General features: G+C 38.5%; 4 protein-coding genes across 7 annotated transcripts; 1 reads left to right on the top strand and 3 right to left on the bottom strand.

Annotated features, from left to right (window-relative positions):
* Positions 1 to 3,112: 3,112 nt before the first annotated feature.
* Positions 3,113 to 8,626, bottom strand: LOC125971054 (snaclec purpureotin subunit beta-like). The gene is made up of 7 exons (XM_049723928.2): positions 8,481 to 8,626; positions 8,282 to 8,344; positions 6,504 to 6,531; positions 4,967 to 5,052; positions 4,689 to 4,820; positions 3,888 to 3,993; positions 3,113 to 3,792 (listed from the first exon to the last, which is right to left on the bottom strand). The coding sequence occupies exons 2-7, from the start codon at positions 8,342 to 8,344 to the stop codon at positions 3,710 to 3,712; spliced, it is 498 nt and encodes a 165-aa protein (XP_049579885.1). The 5' UTR covers positions 8,481 to 8,626; the 3' UTR covers positions 3,113 to 3,709.
* Positions 8,627 to 9,071: 445 nt separating this feature from the next.
* On the bottom strand, positions 9,072 to 15,676 carry si:dkey-30c15.2 (uncharacterized protein LOC558938 homolog). 3 transcript variants are annotated; one of them, XM_049723899.1, is made up of 12 exons: positions 15,284 to 15,676; positions 15,150 to 15,193; positions 13,951 to 14,014; positions 13,646 to 13,777; positions 11,882 to 11,986; positions 11,757 to 11,806; positions 11,563 to 11,679; positions 11,439 to 11,484; positions 10,454 to 10,525; positions 10,215 to 10,368; positions 9,511 to 9,593; positions 9,072 to 9,433 (listed from the first exon to the last, which is right to left on the bottom strand). In XM_049723899.1, exons 1-12 carry the CDS (start codon positions 15,314 to 15,316, stop codon positions 9,254 to 9,256), a joined length of 1,080 nt encoding a protein of 359 aa, XP_049579856.1. In that variant the 5' UTR covers positions 15,317 to 15,676; the 3' UTR covers positions 9,072 to 9,253. The 3 variants fall into 3 exon arrangements, with proteins under 3 accessions (XP_049579856.1, XP_049579855.1, XP_049579859.1); XM_049723898.1 differs by having other exon boundaries at positions 15,150 to 15,676; XM_049723902.1 differs by lacking the exon at positions 10,454 to 10,525 and having other exon boundaries at positions 15,150 to 15,676.
* Positions 15,677 to 15,822: 146 nt separating this feature from the next.
* Positions 15,823 to 17,373, bottom strand: LOC125971052 (snaclec botrocetin subunit alpha). The gene is made up of 7 exons (XM_049723926.1): positions 17,302 to 17,373; positions 17,073 to 17,135; positions 16,920 to 16,947; positions 16,719 to 16,816; positions 16,437 to 16,562; positions 16,055 to 16,166; positions 15,823 to 15,974 (listed from the first exon to the last, which is right to left on the bottom strand). The coding sequence occupies exons 2-7, from the start codon at positions 17,133 to 17,135 to the stop codon at positions 15,904 to 15,906; spliced, it is 498 nt and encodes a 165-aa protein (XP_049579883.1). The 5' UTR covers positions 17,302 to 17,373; the 3' UTR covers positions 15,823 to 15,903.
* Positions 17,374 to 19,326: 1,953 nt separating this feature from the next.
* Positions 19,327 to 20,955, top strand: LOC125971049 (lithostathine-1-beta). Of its 2 annotated transcripts, XM_049723924.2 has the most exons (7): positions 19,327 to 19,413; positions 19,530 to 19,592; positions 19,699 to 19,723; positions 19,840 to 19,925; positions 20,045 to 20,173; positions 20,555 to 20,657; positions 20,720 to 20,955. In XM_049723924.2, the coding sequence occupies exons 2-7, from the start codon at positions 19,530 to 19,532 to the stop codon at positions 20,818 to 20,820; spliced, it is 507 nt and encodes a 168-aa protein (XP_049579881.1). In that variant the 5' UTR covers positions 19,327 to 19,413; the 3' UTR covers positions 20,821 to 20,955. The 2 variants fall into 2 exon arrangements, with proteins under 2 accessions (XP_049579881.1, XP_049579880.1); XM_049723923.1 differs by lacking the exon at positions 19,327 to 19,413 and having other exon boundaries at positions 19,508 to 19,592.
* Positions 20,956 to 21,041: the final 86 nt, after the last annotated feature.

Here is a 21,041-nt window from a genome sequence, read left to right as displayed (position 1 = left end):
GATTGGCTGGCAACCAGTTCAGGGTGTCCCCCAACTACTGCCCCGTGTGATGGATGGATGGACGGACAGATGGATGCATGGATGCATGGATGGATGGATGGAACCCTCAAAGCAATTGACAGTCAGTGATTTCAGAACACTTATTTATCAAATACATCATGTCATTTAAGAGCCCAATCTGCATCACTTGCAGCTTTGTCATCGGGAAGACCCCTTCTCAAAATGGTTTCCTTTGTGGTCCGATATGACACAATTGATTAGACCATGAGACTCAATAATTTCTTGCAAAAAAAAGGGCTGAGTGAGCTATCTTTATTCAGAACATGCTGCGGGAAGAGTTGAATTAAATATCCTTCCTTCATATATCATTTTGACATGGTTTTGAACATGTTTTTTGGGGGAGTTGGGTTCATACTTCACACTCCTGGACCATATTCTCTTAGAACAACAAATGACACCTTTTGTCCCAAATTTGTAACCCTGCATTGAACCGGTGTTTTAAATTGGGCTTATGAAAGTCTTGGTGTCACGACTCGTCCCCGATTGTTTTATTATGTGTAGGTTGTCATTATTTCTGTCCGTGTCTGTGTACTCGCCCCTCCCTTCCTGTGTCTACTCACAATCTATGTACTAATCACAGTCACCTGTCTCTCGTTACCTGTCGGGTATTTAAGTCCTGTCTGCGTGTCACCCTTGTCGGATTATTTCTTGTCCCACGTCTCTGTCAGTTCTATTTTTGTTTGCCAGCCCTGTCGGTCAGTCCTGTTGATATTTGTTAGGCCGTTAAGTTACCGTAATTTCCGGACTATAAGTCGCGGTTTTTTTCATAGTTTGGATGGGGGGGCGACTTATACTCAAGAGCGACTTATATATGTTTTTTTTTCACAAATTTTTACTTGATCATTAAGACATCACTTACAAGTATAGTTGACCACTTCCCATGTTATTTTTAGTATAGTTGATCACTTCACATGCTTTTATTTCTTTATCTTGAACATATTCAAAACATAAAAAATAGAGAAAACATCAAATAAAGCAATTAACACTTTAAAGCACCATATCCAAGTCCACTGTCTGCTGTATGTACACTTGCTCCATTTTTGCTCCTCTTATATTTATTATTATTATTTATTATTATTTGTTTATTTATCATTTATTCAATACTCTTATTTATTCATTGTTAGTGCCTTCTTGGTTTTTTTTGTGTTGCTTGTATGCATATGTGTACTATCTCACCGAGGGATAGAGGAAATGTAATTTCAATCTCTTTGTGTGTCTTAGTATATAAAAAAAATATATCGACGATAAAGCAGACTTTGACTTTGATAAAACAACCAAAAAAAATTATATTTTCAGACGAAACTGGATGAGGGCGCTCTAAATTTTACCGTTGGCCGTGACTCATCAACTGGGTGGGCTTAAGAAAAATGGCACCAAAAAGAAACTCATATTTTACAGGTTACAAACTTCAAGTTGTAAAATATGCAGCTGAAAACAGTAATCGAGCAGCAGAAAGAAAGTTTGGAGAACCGTGATGTACCAATGGATTACTATTTCAAGTGACGTCAGTAGCGCGGCGCGCCGGTTGTTTACATACAAACGTGCCCACACAAGGACGACCGGCATCATTAGCGGTGATCATTTCTAAGTGACACGGAGGACAAAGAGTTTGAAGGAATTAAGGATTTGGAGTGACATAGAAGGTTTGAAAAACTATTATGGCTTTTACGCACGCCCGGTCTCTACTGAGTCGGGGGCCGACGATCGGCCGAGTGGTTGTCCGCGAACGGTGCGCGGGGCTCGGACATGGCCATTACGCACGCCCGGTCTGTCTGGAAGACCACGCCGCCACACGCTTGGAAGTTTGTTTTGTTTAATAAAGAGCCGTTTACCAAACCTACGTCTATCCTTGTACTTTGTTAATGCTACAATATAGTTATATAGTAGATCTGTGGAATAAAGACGAGGGTGACGTCAGGGCGCACGCGCGGCGATGTTGACAAAGGACGAGGAATTTGATCGATGGATTTAATGGAATTAAAGTGCACGGATGGTTTGATAATATTATTGGCTTGTATTATAGTTATTTAAAATATAGTTTATCTATCGTTATATGAGCCTGTGGAATATTTTGAAGCGCAAGCGCCCTCAGCCGTGCGCACCCATTGTTGACAAAGATCGATCGATGGATTTAATGAATTGGAGTGACACCGATGGTTTTATAAACATGTTATTCATGTAATAGTTGTCCTTAATCACTCTATATGTTACGTCAGGCCCGTTCTCAGCTCTTTGTTTGTGTTTGTCAAGTTAGCATACCTATCGTTTAGCCTGTTGTTGCTATTTAATGAATTGGAGTGACACCGATGGTTTTATAAACATGTTATTCATGTAATAGTTGTCCTTAATCACTCTATATGTTACGTCAGGCCCGTTCTCAGCTCTTTCTTTGAGTTTGTCACGTTAGCATACCTATCGTTTAGCCTGTTGTTGCTATTTAATGAATTGGAGTGACACTGATGGTTTTATAAACATGTTATTCATGTAATAGTTGTCCTTAATCACTCTATATGTTACGTCAGGCCCGTTCTCAGCTCTTTGTTTGTGTTTGTCACGTTAGCATACCTATCGTTTAGCCTGTTGTTGCTATCGTTTAGCCTGTTGTTGCTCGTTCATGACTGTTTTTGGTGTGGGATTTTGTCGAATAAATTGCCCCCAAAATGCGACTTATACTCCGGAGCGACTTATATATGTTTTTTTTCACTTTTTGGGGCATTTTATGGCTGGTGCGACTTATACTCCGGAGCGACTTATAGTCCGGAAAATACGGTATGTCAGTTTGCCGGTTCTGTTTGCTTGTTTCCCTTATCCTCCCTTCCAACTACCTTTTCCCTTCAACAAACCCTGGTCCAAGCTGCATTTGGTCGCCCTGCTCCATTCCGATCCGTGACACTTGGGTGGTGCAATCTTTAATGTGCCGCTGTTTCCATTCCTGCCGCTAGCCTATTTCAGTCCTACGTCTTATTCAACCCAACTTTGAAATCATACTTTAAGACTCTGCGCGACGACATCACATGCATGCACCAGGTATCAGTTCATTTGGTCTTACTCTTAATGACACACCCATGTCCGGAATGAACAATTAACTTGCTCTTACTCTTAATGACATGTTGAGAAACACACTGATGTCACGGAGGCGCCAAACAGCAGTGGGTTTGCTTTTGCTGTTTGTTTGTCATGACATAGTCATCTTGAATGTGTTTCAATGACTGTCATAGTCATCTTGAATGTGTTGAATGACTAGTGACTTGCGGTATAATCCTTAAACTGACTAGTACCATACTACACTTTTGTGAGGCAGGGTGAAGGTGATTGGACTCAACTGGAGTGGCATTTAATAGTTCTTGGATTCATGGTATCGAATGACCATGCATTGTTGTGATACATTTCTTTAATCTCAAGGTTTTCAGCAATGGACTCAGAAGGTTTGCAATGGAGAGTAGAAAAAAAAGACCGAAACCTTTATGCAGACACATCCCTTTATTTACCCGAGATGCTCTTTGACATTCCGAATCTGCTGTCAATAGAAATTGAGCGTTGTTGAGAAACGGGAAGAGTGGGGTGGACAGTAAACCCAGAAAAAGAGTCACCAAGTTTTGATACGAAATTATCTCAATGATCTCAATGAGTCATCAGCAAATCTCATAAGTTAATGATGTATGAATGAGAACAACTCTCTAATGCAAACATACGGCTCGTCATCTGTGCAGTCTTCATCATACCAAAGTCCATCTGCAAGAAGTAAGAAATTCAAGTTTAACAGCATTCTATTTGAAGAAAAACACTCGAATCATTGATTTTGATCACATTTTCTAACATTTACATACCATCCTCATCGATCGCAACACAGTTACTAGCGGCACTGGACTCTGCATTATCATCAAAGTTAAAGAACTCTTGCTCTGAGCCGTCAGTCCATATGAAGTCGTCTTCCTGGAATACCAAGTCCCACATAAAGACAACCACAGAGCATTTGCATCTTCTGTTTGGTTTTTCAATTGACATCACCACCCGACACATTTCAGTACTTCCGTTTCTGGGTCACAGAGGCGCCGGAAAAGCGAGCTACATTCTTTTCCCCACTTCCCCTCGCCCAATGTTTTTTTTTTTTTTTCTTGAGGCTGTTATTTTTATTTTTGAAGCAGCGGCTTGCTAACTGCGAGCAGCTTGTTAAGACACGAAGCCGTAACAATCCACCTCGGTCTACAGGCTCTCGAGAGCACCTTAGTCATAGGTGACCCCATCACTTGCAAAATTAAGCTCCAGAATCCAGCCACAGTAATGTGTTTTCCTGGAGCCAGAGCACCCGATATTGAAGCTAACCAATGATGAAAGGTTTAGCAGATTATTCTTGCTTAATTGGTGGCTGGCTAGTTTCTGTAGAGAGCAGGGATAAGAGCAGTTTGTAGATAATTGGTCCTACTTCTGGGCCTGCCCCAGCCTGCGGAACCTGGATGGCCTTCTCCGTAACCAGAATTTCTTCAACCCGTTACCCATTTTGTCAAGTCAGGTGATAACAGTGCATGAAATGAAACTGTAATGAATGGTGATAATGGATGAGCTGAAATAAACAAAAACAGGAAGGCACCATTATTCTTTCTGGTAATAAACACTGATGATTGTTTCACCTCAATTGCATCAGTAAGTCCAATCCAAGCAAAGTCAGTGTTCCCACCCGCTCGAATCAGTTCCAGAACAAAGGCATTCTCCAGGGTGTTGTGGATGGAAACAAGATTGCCACCAAGAATGTTGCAGACGCTCTGATGAACAAAAGAGTAAAACTTTGTATTCACTTGCTAGGGTTAGGGTTAGCCAGACAATTGGCAAGAGTTATTTTGAGCCCAACATCTAAATGGATTACTCATTGCTGGTTGGCAACTCCATAACAAATACTTTTTTGACGTACCTCTGCATCTGCAAAGGTCCTCTCATCATCTTGGTAGATGTAACAGTGACAGTCCAACTGAGTCCAGCCTTTGGGGCAGTCATTAGCTGCAAAACAATTATTGATTGTACTAAGTTCACCTTGTTTTTCCTTTTTTCAATCACTTCACTGGTTTCTTTTATATCAAACAAATTGTTTTAAGTTCATTACCTGACATGTTTCGGCGGTTTCTTCCGCCTTCATCAGAGTGTCACCGATGTGATAGTGACGCGTCTTTATCAGCTGATGGATGAAGGCGTTTCCTCGATCGGAAAAGACTCGGAGTAGAGTCGCTACTCCTCCACGTTGAGAGGAGCCAGATGAGGTGGCTCGGGCATCTTATCAGGATGCCTCCTGAACGCCTCCCTGGGGAGGTGTTCCGGGCATGTCCCACCGGTAGGAGACCCCGGGGACGACCCAGGACGCGCTGGAGAGACTATGTCTCTCAGCTGGCCTGGGAACGCCTTGGGATCCCCCGGGATGAGCTGGATGAAGTGGCTGGGGAGAGGGAAGTCTGGGAGTCCCTCCTAAAGCTGCTGCCCCCGCGACCCGACCCCGGATAAGCGGAAGAAGATGGATGGATGGATGGATGGATGAAGGCGTGGCTCACCTGTCAGATTTGACAGGTGAGTCACGGCCTCTGCTGTCCATTCACCTCTCCAGAATGCTGTTCCAGGTTGTAGAGAGCATATCGGCTCCCTCATCCCTGTTGATGGTCCTCGGGCCCCGCTTGCGGATCTCAGTGGCCTCCCTGATCCAACGCTGATGTTTGTTTTCTTCAGTGCGGATGACTCTGCCCTTTTCCCAGTCCATGATGTGGTTTTCTCTTTTACAGTGATCGGTTATGGCTGACTTGTAGTGTTCCTGTTCTGCTTGTAGTTTTATTGCTCGTTTGCCTTGTTGCTGTCTCCTTCTCACACTCCTTCTTATGTTCTATTTTTGTTGTGATGAAGTTCCTCCCTGTCTCCCCGATGTATGATTTATTGCATGATTTGCATGGAATTTCGTATATAGAATTGCATTTGTTTTCCGGGTTAACTTTGTCTTTTGGGTCGACCAGTATTTGACGGAGTGTTGTATGTGGTTTGATAGGTGTGGTTATGTTGTATTTTTTCATGGCTCTTTTGATGCGTTCCGTAATTCCAGAACAGGAACACTACAAGTCAGCCATAACCGATCACTGTAAAAGAGAAAACCACATCATGGACCGGGAAAAGGCCAGAGTCATCCGCACTGAAGAAAACAAAGAACAGCATTCTGGAGAGGTGAATGGACAGCAGAGGGCGTGACTCACCTGTCAAATCTGACAGGTGAGCCACGCCTTCATCCATCAGCTGATAAAGACGCATCACTATCACATCAGTGACACTCTGATGAAGGCGGAAGAAACCGCCGAAACATGTCAGGTAATGAACCTAAAACAATTTGTTTGATATAAAAGAAACCAGTGAAGATGCAAAACAATTGTTGTTTTAGGGGATATTGAGAAAATATCAAGTACTGAGCGTGCACTGCTAACCTGTGCTCCTAAACTTTGGGAATGACCACTGTGAAGAAGAACAAAAGCACATTAGTAAAATCAGACTGCAGACCAGTGGCACAAATGAAGACAGTAATTTTGGAAGAAATTTGTTGACCAACTAATTGACAACTAGTAATTGATTATCAAAGGAATCAATACTGTTTTTGATAACCAATTGATTATCAGGTGAATTTGCTAAATTTAAAATTTTAAATGATGATCAAGATTGTTGCCAATTTTCTGACATGCTAGGAACCAAACTAGTAATGGACTCGTAAACATTTGATGTTTGTACATTGATTGATTGATTGATTGATTGATTGATTAATTGATATCTTTATTTCGAACATCCAAAACAAAAAACAAAAAAAACAAATAACACTCTAAAGTGCCACATATAAGTCCATACAACAAACAAACAAAAAATAAACCAACAAACAGAAAAATTAAATAAATAAATAAATAATAATAATAATAATACATAATAATAATACATAATAAATCAATAAAGAATGCTCAAAAAGGAGTAGGAGGAAGCATAGCTTTTTAGATTCCTACCGCTTTCTCACTTTATCCATAAACCAATGATTCAACATATACTGTAATTCTACAACAGAACACAAGTAGACACACTTTCACACTTATTTTTCTGTTTCATTTTTACTTTACTTTGGCACTTTTAGCCTTTGTACCCACTAAACAACATATTTTTGTACATTCTTTTAAACTGGTGGATATTTGGACTTTGCTTGAGTTCCTCACTTAGATTGTTCCATAGTTTGACCCCGGTTATAGTGATACAGAAACTTAAGGTTGTTCTTATGTTTAAGATTTTGAAGTTGTGATTCCCCCTTAACTTATAACCTCCCTCCCGATTCCTCAATAGGTTTTGGATATTTTCTGGTAGTTGTTTTGCTTTTGCCCTATACATGATGATTGCTGTTTGATAAGATACTATAAGAGATTTGTGTTGTTCGGTACCTTCTCTAATAATGTGGTTTAGGAGAGTCCATATCCCCTTAATATTATTTTTGCTATCCTCTAATTTTTTCTTGTAATATTCCTTTACTTAATCTTATAATATTGGTTAATGTATTCTTATATTTCTTATATTTATCTTTAGCGCCTTCTGTTCCCTGTTTTATGAAGTTCCTATAGAGTAAATGTTTCTTTTTACAGGCATTTCTTAAGCCTTTCGTCAACCATGGACTGTTCTTATATTTAGTTTTTTTAATTATATTCCTTGATTGGACAATGCTTATTATATAATGAAGTGAATATCTTCTGCACTGTCAGTTTGTCACAATCTAGTACTGTTTTTTAATCAAAGAATGAAGATTCAAATTCATTTTTGGAGATTAAAATTCAAATCCATCTTTGACACACTAATTTGCCATAAAGCCATATTTTTGAATAAAAGGATGGATATTAAAACATTGTCCTTGATTGGACAATGCTTATTATATAATGAAGTGAATATCTTCTGCACTGTCAGTTTGTCACAATCTAGTACTGTTTTTTAATCAAAGAATGAAGATTCAAATTCATTTTTGGAGATTAAAATTCAAATCCATCTTTGACACACTAATTTGCCATAAAGCCATATTTTTGAATAAAAGGATGGATATTAAAACATATAAAAAACAACAATTCTTTTAAAGTAATAGATTAATCGATAGAAATCCATTTGTAAAATAATTAATGGTTGCGGCCCTAAAATCATACAACACAATACTGAACTTTAATGTAAGTCAGTGATTGAGATTTTGACTTACGACTCCAGTCAACAGTCCACTGATCCCACAGAGGAGAAACGTTAAGCGAAGAGCAAATGCCATCTGCAATAAAAGAGGAATATTTCACATTTCCAACATAAAATATTAGCCTTACGTTTACAGCACATCTCTTCAAATAAAGCAATAATCGAATGAAAGCTGAAAAAGTTCGGTTTGCAAGGATAAAATGTGAAGTTACCTTTGCAGTCTTGATCCTCACACTGAGAACGGTGACAAGAATTCCTCTTAAATGCTGGGCATGTCATCCAAATTGCTGCTATATGGTGCCTAATTCTATTCAGCACAGATGAGGTTCCGCCCTGAGGAAGCATGCACGTTACATACTAAGTCGGCAACATTATATAGTATCATTCACCAATCCGGAAGACCGCTTCTTAAAATTGTTCCACAGGGCTGAGTGAACTATTTTTATTCAGAGCCTGCTGCGGGAAGGTTTGATTTAAATATCATGTTGACTTGGTTTTGAACATGTTTTTTTTTTTGTAACGGGGGCATACTTCTCACTCCTGCACCATATTCTCTTCGAACAAATTATACTTTTTGTCAAGCGCCAGGCAAACACAAAACAATACAAGAATACAACAATTCCTGGGACTCTTTCTCACTCTTCATTGATAATAAATTTTTCATTGATTAATCATAGTTTTTGTTGTCAGGCAGGCAAACAAAACAACAATTCATGCCAGTCTACTTATTGGGAACCAGTTTTCATAAAGTTCTCACACCTTGGATTATGTCTCTCAAAACAATATCAAAAAGTCAAGGCTGGTTCCAACGTATGTCAGGGAGGTACCACTGTGACTTTTTTATTTCATTTAAGTAAGCACAAGTATAAATCCGATTTTGATCCCGCTGTACTGTAGTATCTCAGCAGTTTCAATGCGACAACATGGCATCAGTCTTTGTTCATTCTCCATCTGTTCTTCAATTGCGTCCAGCCAGAGTTGCATTTTATCTGAAGAATGTTTTGTTGTCATGCCTGATGTCGCAACTTAGCGACTCGTCGAAGAAGGCCATGTGTCTGTACGTCACCAGGGGTGTGCTCTCCCCTATGACGGCCTGGGTAAAGTTGGGGCGTCCCCATGCGTACGCCAAACTGTTGAGGAAGCCTTGTAAGGACACACTGGCGGCCTGAAATGAAGCACAGCCTGGGATGAACTCACGGTTCCCTTTAAGAACAGAGCATATTTCTCAGTTATGAATGACACCTGTATTGTGTAGGCGATGAACAGGCTCTGCTGCTCAACATCTGCCCACAGCACCAACGTTGACAACAATATGACAAGGAGGGCTGGAAACATTTGATTTTCATTAGGATCGTTTTCATTCCAAGGAGATAATTCATAGGTCAGCACAAAACGTGTTCCGCACACAAAAAAACGATCCACAATAAATCCAAACATAAAAAAGGTTGCATGTTTTTGATCAAAGTATTTTCATTTTTTTGTTTTTGTTTTACTGGAGTATTTGTAAATGTCACTTTAAGAACTAATTAGACAATTGTATGTTTTTTTTAAAAGCATTTTTATCATCTTATTTCTGGTCCCTCTGTTCACTTACAGCATTATTTCAAGATTAGCGTGACATTTTAGAGTTCATTTCATTTCATATCTTTCAAGCTTGAAGTTACTTTTACATGTACGTGCAAGTGATTTTATCTGTTGTTATGCTTTTTTTCTGGTTTTTGCTCTACAAATTACTTTTGCTTATTGCAACTGCAGTTTTTTCCTCATCAAAGGTAAGTCAAGTAGTTCAGCATATACTGGTTCATTTGTTATTTTTTTCGTCCACCTTGATAATATTCACATATTTTTTAAACGCAACCAATATACATCACGGTGTCATATTAAATGTCACGTTCAAGGCCCCGGAAAAAAGACTCAGCCTGTGTGCATGCGTGAGTATTGTATACCTGGTGCCCAGCAGAACAAAATGACCATGACCATGTTCCTGGCTGTGGTGAAGGAACTTTTCAATCTCCTGCCAGAGAGTCCGTCACCTTCCACTGGGAAAAGGGCCGCCTGCTGGTGCTCTTCATGCCACTTTCCCACCTTATGGTAAATAACCTTTCATTGGTTAAAACAAAACCACAGTGTCAAAATAAATGTTTTAATAACCTGAAAGACACTTTTATTGATGGTGGCAACCTACAGAGCATAACAGCATCACAGGGATCACCACCAGGAAGATAAAGACTCGCATAAAAGTATCATGGATTATCTCCTTGGAAGAAGAAAAAGTTTAGGGTAAGGATTTGTGAATCTTGATGAAACTCATACATAAAGCAATCACAGCGTCAGGAACCTTGTTATAATATCTGCCAGTTGGGCAGTTTTCTCAATTTACTGTTGTCTGTCTATATAGCCTGGTTCAGAAGCATAATCGCGACAAGGTGCAACAAAATTAAATAGAAGTCTGTATTGCCCTACATCCAAAAAGAGGTCAAAGGGTGGATCGCTCGACTTAGCTTAGCAATGTTCTGGGCTTACTGCTTCAAATTTGACCATACAGGGACAAAGTCTCTTGATTTACTTGGAAATGGCCAAAATCACTGTAAAATGACTCCTTTGTACAAAAATGGCAGACTTCCTGTAAGACTTCTTCGAATAAGCATAAAATGGCAGGTTTCCTATGTTATGTTTTCTTCTTGGTACAGTTTTGTTTATTTCTATCAAATTTTCATGTTGCTAAACATACAGTCTCAGGGGACAGTTATAAAAAAAAAAGCCTGACAATACCTATTTCCAAGCTCCTGGAAATAGCCGTAGTGAGCTTAAAATTTTTACACAAAATGGCAGACTTTATGTGACTTTTTGGGAATTGCTTCTTTTTTGCGAACGCACTCATGATAAATATGTTTACCAAATTTGATGCTAATTTGAAAGCGGTTTCTGGTGTTGAATTGTCAAGGACAAGATGTCTCTGACAAGTTTTTCTTTAAGGGGCCCCTGAAAATGGCCAAATGAAGGCTAAAATGACAAAACGGCCGATATCTGACGTCTTTTCGGGCATTGCTCCTGGTACTCTTGTAGTCTACTAACAGACATGGCAACATTTGGTCTTGTTCAGATCTTGTGAAGTTTAGATTCATCATCAAAATGTTGATTCAAGGACTAAAAACAGTTTTGATACTCACAACATCCGAGCAGGAATCAATCCAGATGTGCATGAACAAAATACAACTGAGGATAAAAACAAGACAACAAAAGAGGTGAGAAAACATTGTCATGTCTGCGTAAAATTCCAAATTTGATGATGACCTGGTGCAGTATTTAGCATTGTCCTGGATACTGGTGCTTCGGGGGTCAGGAATCAAAGGAGTGGCTTGGATGAAAGGTGTTAGCACGTACGCCAAGTAAACGGCACCGGGGATCAACCTAATGAAGAGATAAATGCCATTATCCACATCATTTACCCTCTTCTCTTTGAAAAAGGATTCAAAAGAGATACTCACCAAACAAACGTGTACACTGGTAAAGATAAAAGTCTACTTCTGAAGCCACTCTGTGAGGCAAATGTGCATTATTTAAACATCCCTGTTTAGAAATACAGCCAACAATGTGCGTGTTGATACCACACCTGCTTCCCCTCATCCTCAGTGGCTGTCGTTCGCCAACCTTTGATGGAGTTTTTGGACTTCCATGCGTACACTGCCACCAGCAGGAATGAGATCAGGTAAAATGTCTGGGAGAAAAGGAAAAATACAACTTAGATATAGTGGCGGCTTGGCTTGGCGGTAGAATGGTCCTCTTCTATCCCAGATGTTGGGGTTTCAATGCTTATCCTTTGTGAACCCCTATTGGCTCCTGTCTGTCATCAGCAGGTGAATGAGGAAGCAGTGTGAAGCACCTTGAGTACCAAAGATAGAATAGCCCTATACAACTACAGCCCATTTTAAAACACAGCCTAGGTGTAGCTTGGAGTAATACGTAATACATGCTGGTACCGTCGACATCAGCAGAGGCTGCATCGCGTAGAGCAGGGCTCCCTCAAGCATTGGATCGCGTGTCGGTACTGACACGTAAGCCATTCAGTTCTCGAGTATTGTGGTGTTATTTTTTATTTCATTATTTTCTGTCTCCACAGCAAAAACGCCACAAGCCTGGGAGAAGCACCACATGCACATTTCCTTGATCATAAATATTGTATCTGAGTGCTACTCAATCTGTTGTCAGAACCAACAAATCCATCTGAAAAAAAATACCATCAAATGTAACCCTAACCTCCGTGAGTCGCAATTTACTACACTAAGATAACGATCGATTTGAAATTGTGAGAGCCCAATTGTCTACATCTTATAGACGTCTTGTACTCCGATCTGTGATCATTACTCATTTGACGACTAGCTCGTAACTTAGAAAATCACGCAAGGTGAGAAACTCATGAGTCAAGGGAAAACTGCATTGGACATGACACATGGTTAGTGTTTAGCAACTCAGCACATCTACCACAGCGTTCAACATCAATGTGATTTTCTGACAGTGCCTCTTTGGTTAATGATTGCCCACTGTCTGTTTATGTTGTTATGTAACACATGAAGTCTAAGTACATGTTCTCGTGAAAACGATGCCATCTTTTTAATGAGTGTCCCTCAGATTTACAACACACGTGTTTGATGACAATTTGTCTCTTTGCACTCAACTTCATGCACGTGGAATCTGTTAGTAAAAAGCCAGGAATGTTCAAGGCAGAAGAAACCTTTTAACACCACAATATGTATTTTGCATTTGTGTGTATTGCATAAGCTGTACCTGGTTGTCATGTTTACCTATTATTTATTTTTCCAACAAAATACCATTGCCAAATGTAACAAAATATATATTTTTAATTGTCATTATTTTTTTAAATAACCCTACTATACTGCTCTAAATATAAATGATACTTTCCAGTGGTAGGGGAAACTTGCAAGCTATAAAACAACAAGTCCCACTTCTGCTTTAAAGACAAAAAGATGTTTTCACTCCTATACTGTAAGTTACACACACGCACACACACGCACGCACACGCACGCACACACACGCACACACACACGCACACACGCACACAGCACACAGCTCACATACACACACCGCACGCACACACATACTTTCCCTATTTGCATATTGAAAGAGCCTGACTAGACGAACTCATTCCACCATCATGTTGCTAATCTATAGAATTCAAAGTATCCATGATCCTCTCAACAATACCCTCAACCGCCGAGAAATTTCTACAAATTGTGTCGCAGGATTATTTGGAATAATAGCCAGTCATAGTCAGATTCCTGTATTTTAATGTTGCTCAAGATGGTCGTACTTGGAGAGTGAAATATGATTTTAGGTAGTAAAGGCTGTTGTTTCTCACCAGTGACAGAGGCAGGCTGTATAGGCAAATGGTTACACTGTTGTTGGCACCGACTTTGTTGATGGCACTGGTGAACATCAGGATCAGAGCAGCTGCAAGGTCTGCCAGGGACAGCTGAACTAAAAGGTGTACCTAAATGCACAAACACCATGCTTTAATTCTATCTATCTATCTATCTATCTATCTATCTATCTATCTATCTATCTATCTATCTATCTATCTATCTATCTATCTATCTATCTATCTATCTATCTATCTATCTATCTATCTATCTATCTATCTATCTATCTATCTAACAACCAAACCTGTTCTTTCAGATGCCTCCATCTGACCATGGAAACCACCAGCACAGAACAGCTGCCAATCACGCTGCAGATGACATTAAGACACAAACATGCAAACACACACACGCATCATTATCCTGTATTTGTGTCTCCAAAAGTGCTTTTATTCTATTTCATATGAAAGATTCAATGCAGCGAAAGCAAATCAATACATTAACTTCATCACCTACTATCATCATCACCAGTTTATTGTGTGTTCTAAGTTCAGTCTTTATTGCGTTACAGCTGCTGTTGGGCTGTAAATAGAGTTGGGTATATTTGACTTGTGATTTAGTTGGACTGACATTTTTGATTGGTCGTTATCATACAATAGGAGTGCCAAAGTTGAAGCATATTACATAACATACGATACATTTTGATGAAATGAACAACTGATTATAATATAAATATTATTTCAGGGGTAGAATTACATTAAATAAAGGATGTAGCCGATTATAGCCAAAGTGACCAGCGTCATTAGGTGATGTTTACAAAATAATAAATAAATAAATAATTTGGGCGGATCAAATGAGACTGATGCCATTATTTTAAGAAGGGAAAGATATCCTGCTGATGGAACACAAAACAAATTGCATGCACAGACTAGGCCGAGAAAACACAAAATACTGTATCTATTTAATGTTAACGAACTGCCTGCTTTAAAACATTTATTGACCTTACTTATTATTATTATTATTACTACCTTATTATTACCTTTGTTTATTTACCTTCATCTGTAATAATATACATTTTAATTCAGTCACTATCATCATTAGCTTTTAAATGTTGAATCTGCTTCCAAATGCCTCTTCCATCTTGGTGTTTAAGCTGCGCTCATATTGGTAGATATCCAATACATACGTATTTATGAAATTGTCATCCACCTTTGGATGAAGCTCATCGATTGTGTTTAATTGCCATTTATATTTATTTACCATGACACGTATTCCATATCCATGTCTCACTTTCTCCATTAAGGGTCAGTCCAGCCCAATTAATATATGTAATTACATGTAATGATTGCGATGCAGGTTTGACGGTTATCATCACACTAATCCACTCTCGCAATACCATCTATTGATCGCATATAGTAATTTGAGCAAATGTGATCTATATTATAAAGTGGATATGATATTTATAATCATAAAATCTGATAGCTAAAAGATGCAGAAATGAATCACCTGGGAACTAATGAGACCAAATATACAGTTGAGAGAACATCAATCTGCAAAACAAAAATAGGCATTTCATGCTGGTTTCCCATGTCTGGCTCTACATTCTATATGCCTAAAAAATGATATACGGAAAGTCCTACCTGATAAGCAGTAAGTGTACCATTGAGGCCCATTCTTGATAAATCAGTTCAAGTAAAAGTCACATTTAGTTAGACACACAAAAGAACATTCCTCCATGGTAGCCTTTATGGAAAATGTGTGCTTTGGTCAATGAACACCTGCACACAAACGCAAAGTGAAACAAGTCACATGACGCTGCTTTCACTCCCCCTGTGTGTGTGTGTGTGTGTGTGTGTGTGTGTGTGTGTGTGTGTGTGTGTGTGTGTGTGTGTGTGTGTGTGTGCGTGCGCGCGCGTGTGTGTGCGTGTATGTTATTCTAACGTTTCAGGTTCTTTTCTTGTACTTTATTGAAATTAATAATGGGTTTTTAAAATACTTTACAATTCAAAAATCAAAAACATTTCCCAAGCTGTCGCTTCTGTTGCATTTTGATTCTCAAGGATTCTTTGATTTATTAGAGACAAGCAGTTTGAGATTTTAATTTGTTGTTGATAATGATTGAGCATTGATGAAATAGAAGAAAAAATATCACATTTGATAGTCACCCCAGAAACACAAAGACGCCAGAAGAGTTTAATCTTGTTGAGGCAAAGAAACTTAATTGTGACAGAAAATAGGATGAGAAGACAAGTGATCAGGGTTAATGGACAACTGGTTTCTTGCAAACATATGGTTCCGTGTCTGTGCACGGTACAGTCATCCAAACACCATCTGTAAGAAAAAAAAAACCTGGATGTGTATACATATGTGTAATTCTCAGCAAACTGTGTTTATTCATTGATTTTACTTACCATCCTCATTAATTACGGTACATTCACCACTAGTAAGTGGTGATGTTGATGGTGGTGGATCAAAGTTTAAAAAAGGAGGTGTTGTTCCATCAGTCCATTCATAGTCACCACCCTGGAAGACAAAATCACATTTAATTGAGATATACTTTAAGAGTTGAGGACACACAATCAATTTGAGTGATTCTACACAAAACTAGCCATACTCAAAAGATATGAATACATATTAAGTAACATTTTGTAGCATGACAGTATTTATTACTGTAATTCCAAATGGATTCAAATCCATCAATCAAGTCATCAAATTTCAAATCAAATAATTGTATCAATTTGAAAAGAAGTGACAGGATTCAATCAGAACTTTAATGTTTTGTCAATGTTTTACCCCATCTTGGTCATTGTATCCAATCCAGGCTGAAGTAACCCCCTCTGGTATAAGTCCTTGAACAAATATATTTTCCAGGGCAGTTTCGATTGAGACTAGATTCCCACCGAGAACTTGACAGACACTCTGATGGAGAAAGAAAGTGAACACTTGATTTCACTCATTCAGATCCACCAGAAAGTTAGGAAGACATTTTCACTTTGGATCAACGGATCGATGGATCACTGATTGAAATAGCAGTAAACTGGTTGGGAACTATATCACAACTATTTTCTTCCATACCTCTGCATCAAGAAATTCCCTCCCTTCCGCTTGGAAAATGTAGCACTCACAATTGAACTGAGTCCACCCTTTGGGACAGTTATTAATGACAATTTTTTCTTGAGGAAAGCAAAAACAAAATAAGATAGGTCAGTTAAATCTGGTGTGGATGTCAACAAAACGAATCAATAGTTCATTTATCTTTTGATTATACCAACCAACCTTTCCAATAATTGAACAAGAACGAATGCTGCAATGAACAAAAGCATATTGTTAAAATCAAACAGCAAAACAGAAACACAGCAAACATCACCGTAAATATAAGTTTAATATTTATGTTTTACAGTTATGTAAGCGGTTAAGATTTTGACTTACGCCTCCACTCAACAGTCCATTGATCACACAAAGGAGGAACAACAAGCGAACAGCAAATGCCATCTGTGCAATAATTGAAAAACATGTTTCTAATAATTGAAAAACATGTTTCTAACAATGAATATTAGCAATGTTACACTTATTACATAAAACACAAAAATTGACTAAATGCCAAGACTTGACATGATATTGAGTTTGCAGAGTGCAATGTAAAGTTGTGTTAAGTTACCTTTGCAGTTGTACGGGTGCCTTAGTGCTGTGGACGACGACACCTTTTATATCGCCAGTCTTGGAATGTTGAATGTGTCAAATCGTGTCAAAGTCACATGACACATCAGAGAAAACAAAAAAACAAAAACCCAAAGAACGTGTTTGCCAAACAGCTAATGGACTAAACTCAGTTACCTGTAACTCAATGTGGAGACTAACGAATAAATATTTTTGTAATTTGGAATGTGTACGTATGTACGTATAACTTGCAATGGTCTAGCACTAATCTACGTTAATGCTGTGGTAAAATCAGGATTGCAAAAAAAATATTACATCAAAAAATAATTCAGGGTGATAAGTAGTAATGAATAAAAAATAGTGAGGAAGGCGATAACTTAATGTGCCTTATTGACGACATATTTGTGCTGTGCAAACTACTTTGTGGCTCACTATTTGTTTCCTTGAAGCCTCATATGATGGGGATAATGTGAAGACCTCATGCGCTTGTAAAAATACCAACCTTGATCTACCAGCGGACATTTTTATTAATTTGCAAATCAATGAAATATTTTGTTATTAGATGTTCAACATTCATTCGCACCATCTCTAAGTACAATCACGAGCCAGTGAACTGCAGTCTTTAGGTATGTGTGTGGTTTTGATTTCAAAAAATGTAAGTCCCAGGCTCTGAGTGGTCTTAATGTAACACTGACATCAAGTCTCAAGCAATCAAACTAGACAAAGTGAGACTGTACCGACAGTCAAACTGGTTAGAATGTTTCTGGGCGTCAACAAATAATTAGTTCATCTGTTTCTGGTAGGACATCATGGGGGAAAACCTGATAGCAAAGTTGCACACCAAGTGCAATTTCTCAAGAATGAGGAACAAAGTATCACACCCAAATAAATCACCGAGTTTAAAAAGACAACAGCAAACAATTGGATGAGAGAAAATGAATGGCTTCGCTTTACACAATAGCGATAGAGTTTCTTCAGCCTTGTCGCCAAGAAAAACATCTGGTGTACAGCAAAACACAATAGAGCAATTTTATTTTTAAAAATCACTTTTATGCAAAAAAAATAAATAATAATAATAATAATCTTGTCTCAGTTTTGCACAATCTCAGGGCGGCGCAGCTGTGATAACTACTGCAGATGGAGCAGTCCAAGACAAACAATAAGTCAAGCATCCAGAGACTATTTTTGAGCAATGTTATGTACGTCAGCTAATTGCACCATGCCGTACCAGTCAGACAACAACAGCGTCCAAAGACTCAATTTTTAAATGCCATCTTACAAAACTCCCCGGCTGTTCTTCATTGCTGCTCCTGTCTCAACCCTTTCCTGGCAATGGGATTCAACATGAAATTCAGCAGATTGTCCAAAATGTACCTGCTGATGATATTTAATTTTTTTCTGTCTGTCAGCGGCAACCTGCACAATCATTGGCAGAGTTGGGAAGCTGGAAAGAAACCTGTTTCCACCTTACCTTGACAGGTGATTAGCTAGTTTTCATCCCATTTAGTCAATCTCATCCGCATTTTCATTCAGTCAAGTTTTAGTCGACTATAAATTGAAAATTCTAGTCTTTACTTCAGACCAAGAAAACATTATTGTTTTTGACAAAAACTGCCAACATTTTAGTCTAGGTTTAGTCAGAAAAAAAACATTTTCCCTGTTATTTTTGTAAATATTGAACATTTTCATGTTCATACACATCTTTCATGTATGAAAATGTAGGTCAAAGCTGCTTTGTGGCACAAAGTCTATCTTATCTAGATGAGTTGTTTTGGCATGTTTTGGTTTTAAATTTGCAACCAGGTTAGCATAACAAGTTCACACACTATCAAACGCGGCAAAGAAGCTATTATATTTCTTCTGTCGCCAAGTTGTCTTCCTAGTCACGCATTTTGTTCAAAACCTGTTTGTCAAACACCTCGTCAGTAAGGTTCATTGTTTTTTTCTGGTATGGTTAAAAGCTTAATTTATTTCCTTGCCCTGGGAACTGGTATGATGTATCATGTGACTTTGCCACAATCTCACACACTCAACATTCCGAGACTGCCAACCGAACATATAAAAGCAATGACCGTCATCGTCTTCATTATTAAACTGTCGCTTGACTGCAAAGGTAAATTTACGTCCTACTTTTCAAACTGTATTTTATGGAAACCTTTCCACATTGGATGCACTTTTGTTTCATGTGTACATGTTAACGATGTTAGGTATATTTCTATCATGGCACAGATGGCATTTGCTCGTTGCTCGTTGTTTCTCCTTTGTGGGATGAGTGGACTGTTGTCTGGAGTTGTAAGTTAAAAAAAAGCATCTTACTCACTGACTTCAATATAAACATATGTTGGATGCCAATGTCAACGCAGTCTGATTTTACAAAATGTGCTTTTCTTCTTCACAGTGGTCATTCCCTCTTCACTGGAAAAGTTGGTAGTTGTGACTCGATGAACCTTTTCAAATGAATAATTTCTGAGTTTTGTCAAGATTGACCTCTGATTTTGTTGACATGTCTCATTTTCTCGCTAAAACAATTGTGTTGCAGATATTAAATGTCCTTCTGGTTGGACTCAGTTGGACTGTCATTGTTACATATTCAACGTTGGCCCAGAAACCTTTGTAGACGCGGAGGTACGAAAGACTTTTACCAAAAAGTACAAATACAATTCTTTAGTATCAGTGATCCATTTGATTGCCGACTAATGGATCTCAATGAGTGAAATCAACTTGGCATTCTCTTTTTCCATTAGAAAGACTGCATAATGAAAGGTGGAAATCTGGTGTCCATTCACAATGACCTGGAAAATAAAATCGTAAAACAACTGATTGATGATGGTGGAGAGACACTTGGCTGGATTGGGCTCCATGATACAATTGCGGTAAAATCTTAACCAGTAAAAACATTGTGATTGAATCCTGCCACTTGTGTTCAACCAAAGTATTTTTGCCTCAAAAGAAATGAATGTCCACTTCTGACACGATCTTGTCACCAGCAAGGTGTGGAGCTATGAAAGGACAAAACATTAAAACGCATCTACCTCCACCTGGTGGTTTACGTTACGTTCAACTTCTTTAATACATCCTATCGAGTTTAATTTCAGGATGAATTCTATTTAAGAGAAAAACAATCGCTGTATTATGATTTAAATGATGGTGAAATACGATCAAGATTGTGGAAAAACAGTAGATTTATATTCAAATAATGCTTAATGCTTATATACGCTTACATGGACTCATTCAATTGTGACTTTTTCTTCCAGAATAATGACTTTTTATGGACTGATGGATCAATTGTGGATTTCACCAACTTTGACAATTTGGAGCCGAATGGCGACACTCAATGTGTAGCGATTCAGGCAGATGGTGAGTTCAATCTGTGATTAAATTGGGTTAATACAATGTACTTAAACATTTATTCCTTATAGATGGACTTTGGCAGGATGATCCCTGCACAAACACCAACCCATATGTTTGCATCATGGATGTGTGCCATGGCGGAGATCCTAGCTATCCGGACTGTCCATAGCTATGATCAATAATCAATGAAGCAAATATCAAATGCGGTGTTTTTTTGGGTTTTTTTGGGCTTTACCATCATAATTTTTCCTCTTCGCTTTCTGCTCAGTCGTTATTAAATTAAAAAAAATTGTCTCGTCCCTTGGTCAGGCCCAGAAACCCCTTTATTCATTTTGAAAAAGACAAGCATCTGTTGCGAATGTATGGTATAACCCTGGAACACGACGCTAA

The sequence above is a fragment of the Syngnathus scovelli genome, chromosome 6 (assembly GCF_024217435.2).
Source record: "Syngnathus scovelli strain Florida chromosome 6, RoL_Ssco_1.2, whole genome shotgun sequence".
Classification (NCBI taxonomy): Eukaryota; Metazoa; Chordata; class Actinopteri; order Syngnathiformes; family Syngnathidae; genus Syngnathus; species Syngnathus scovelli.
Note: the sequence above shows the minus strand (reverse complement) of the source record. Positions and strands in the feature narration are given on the sequence as shown.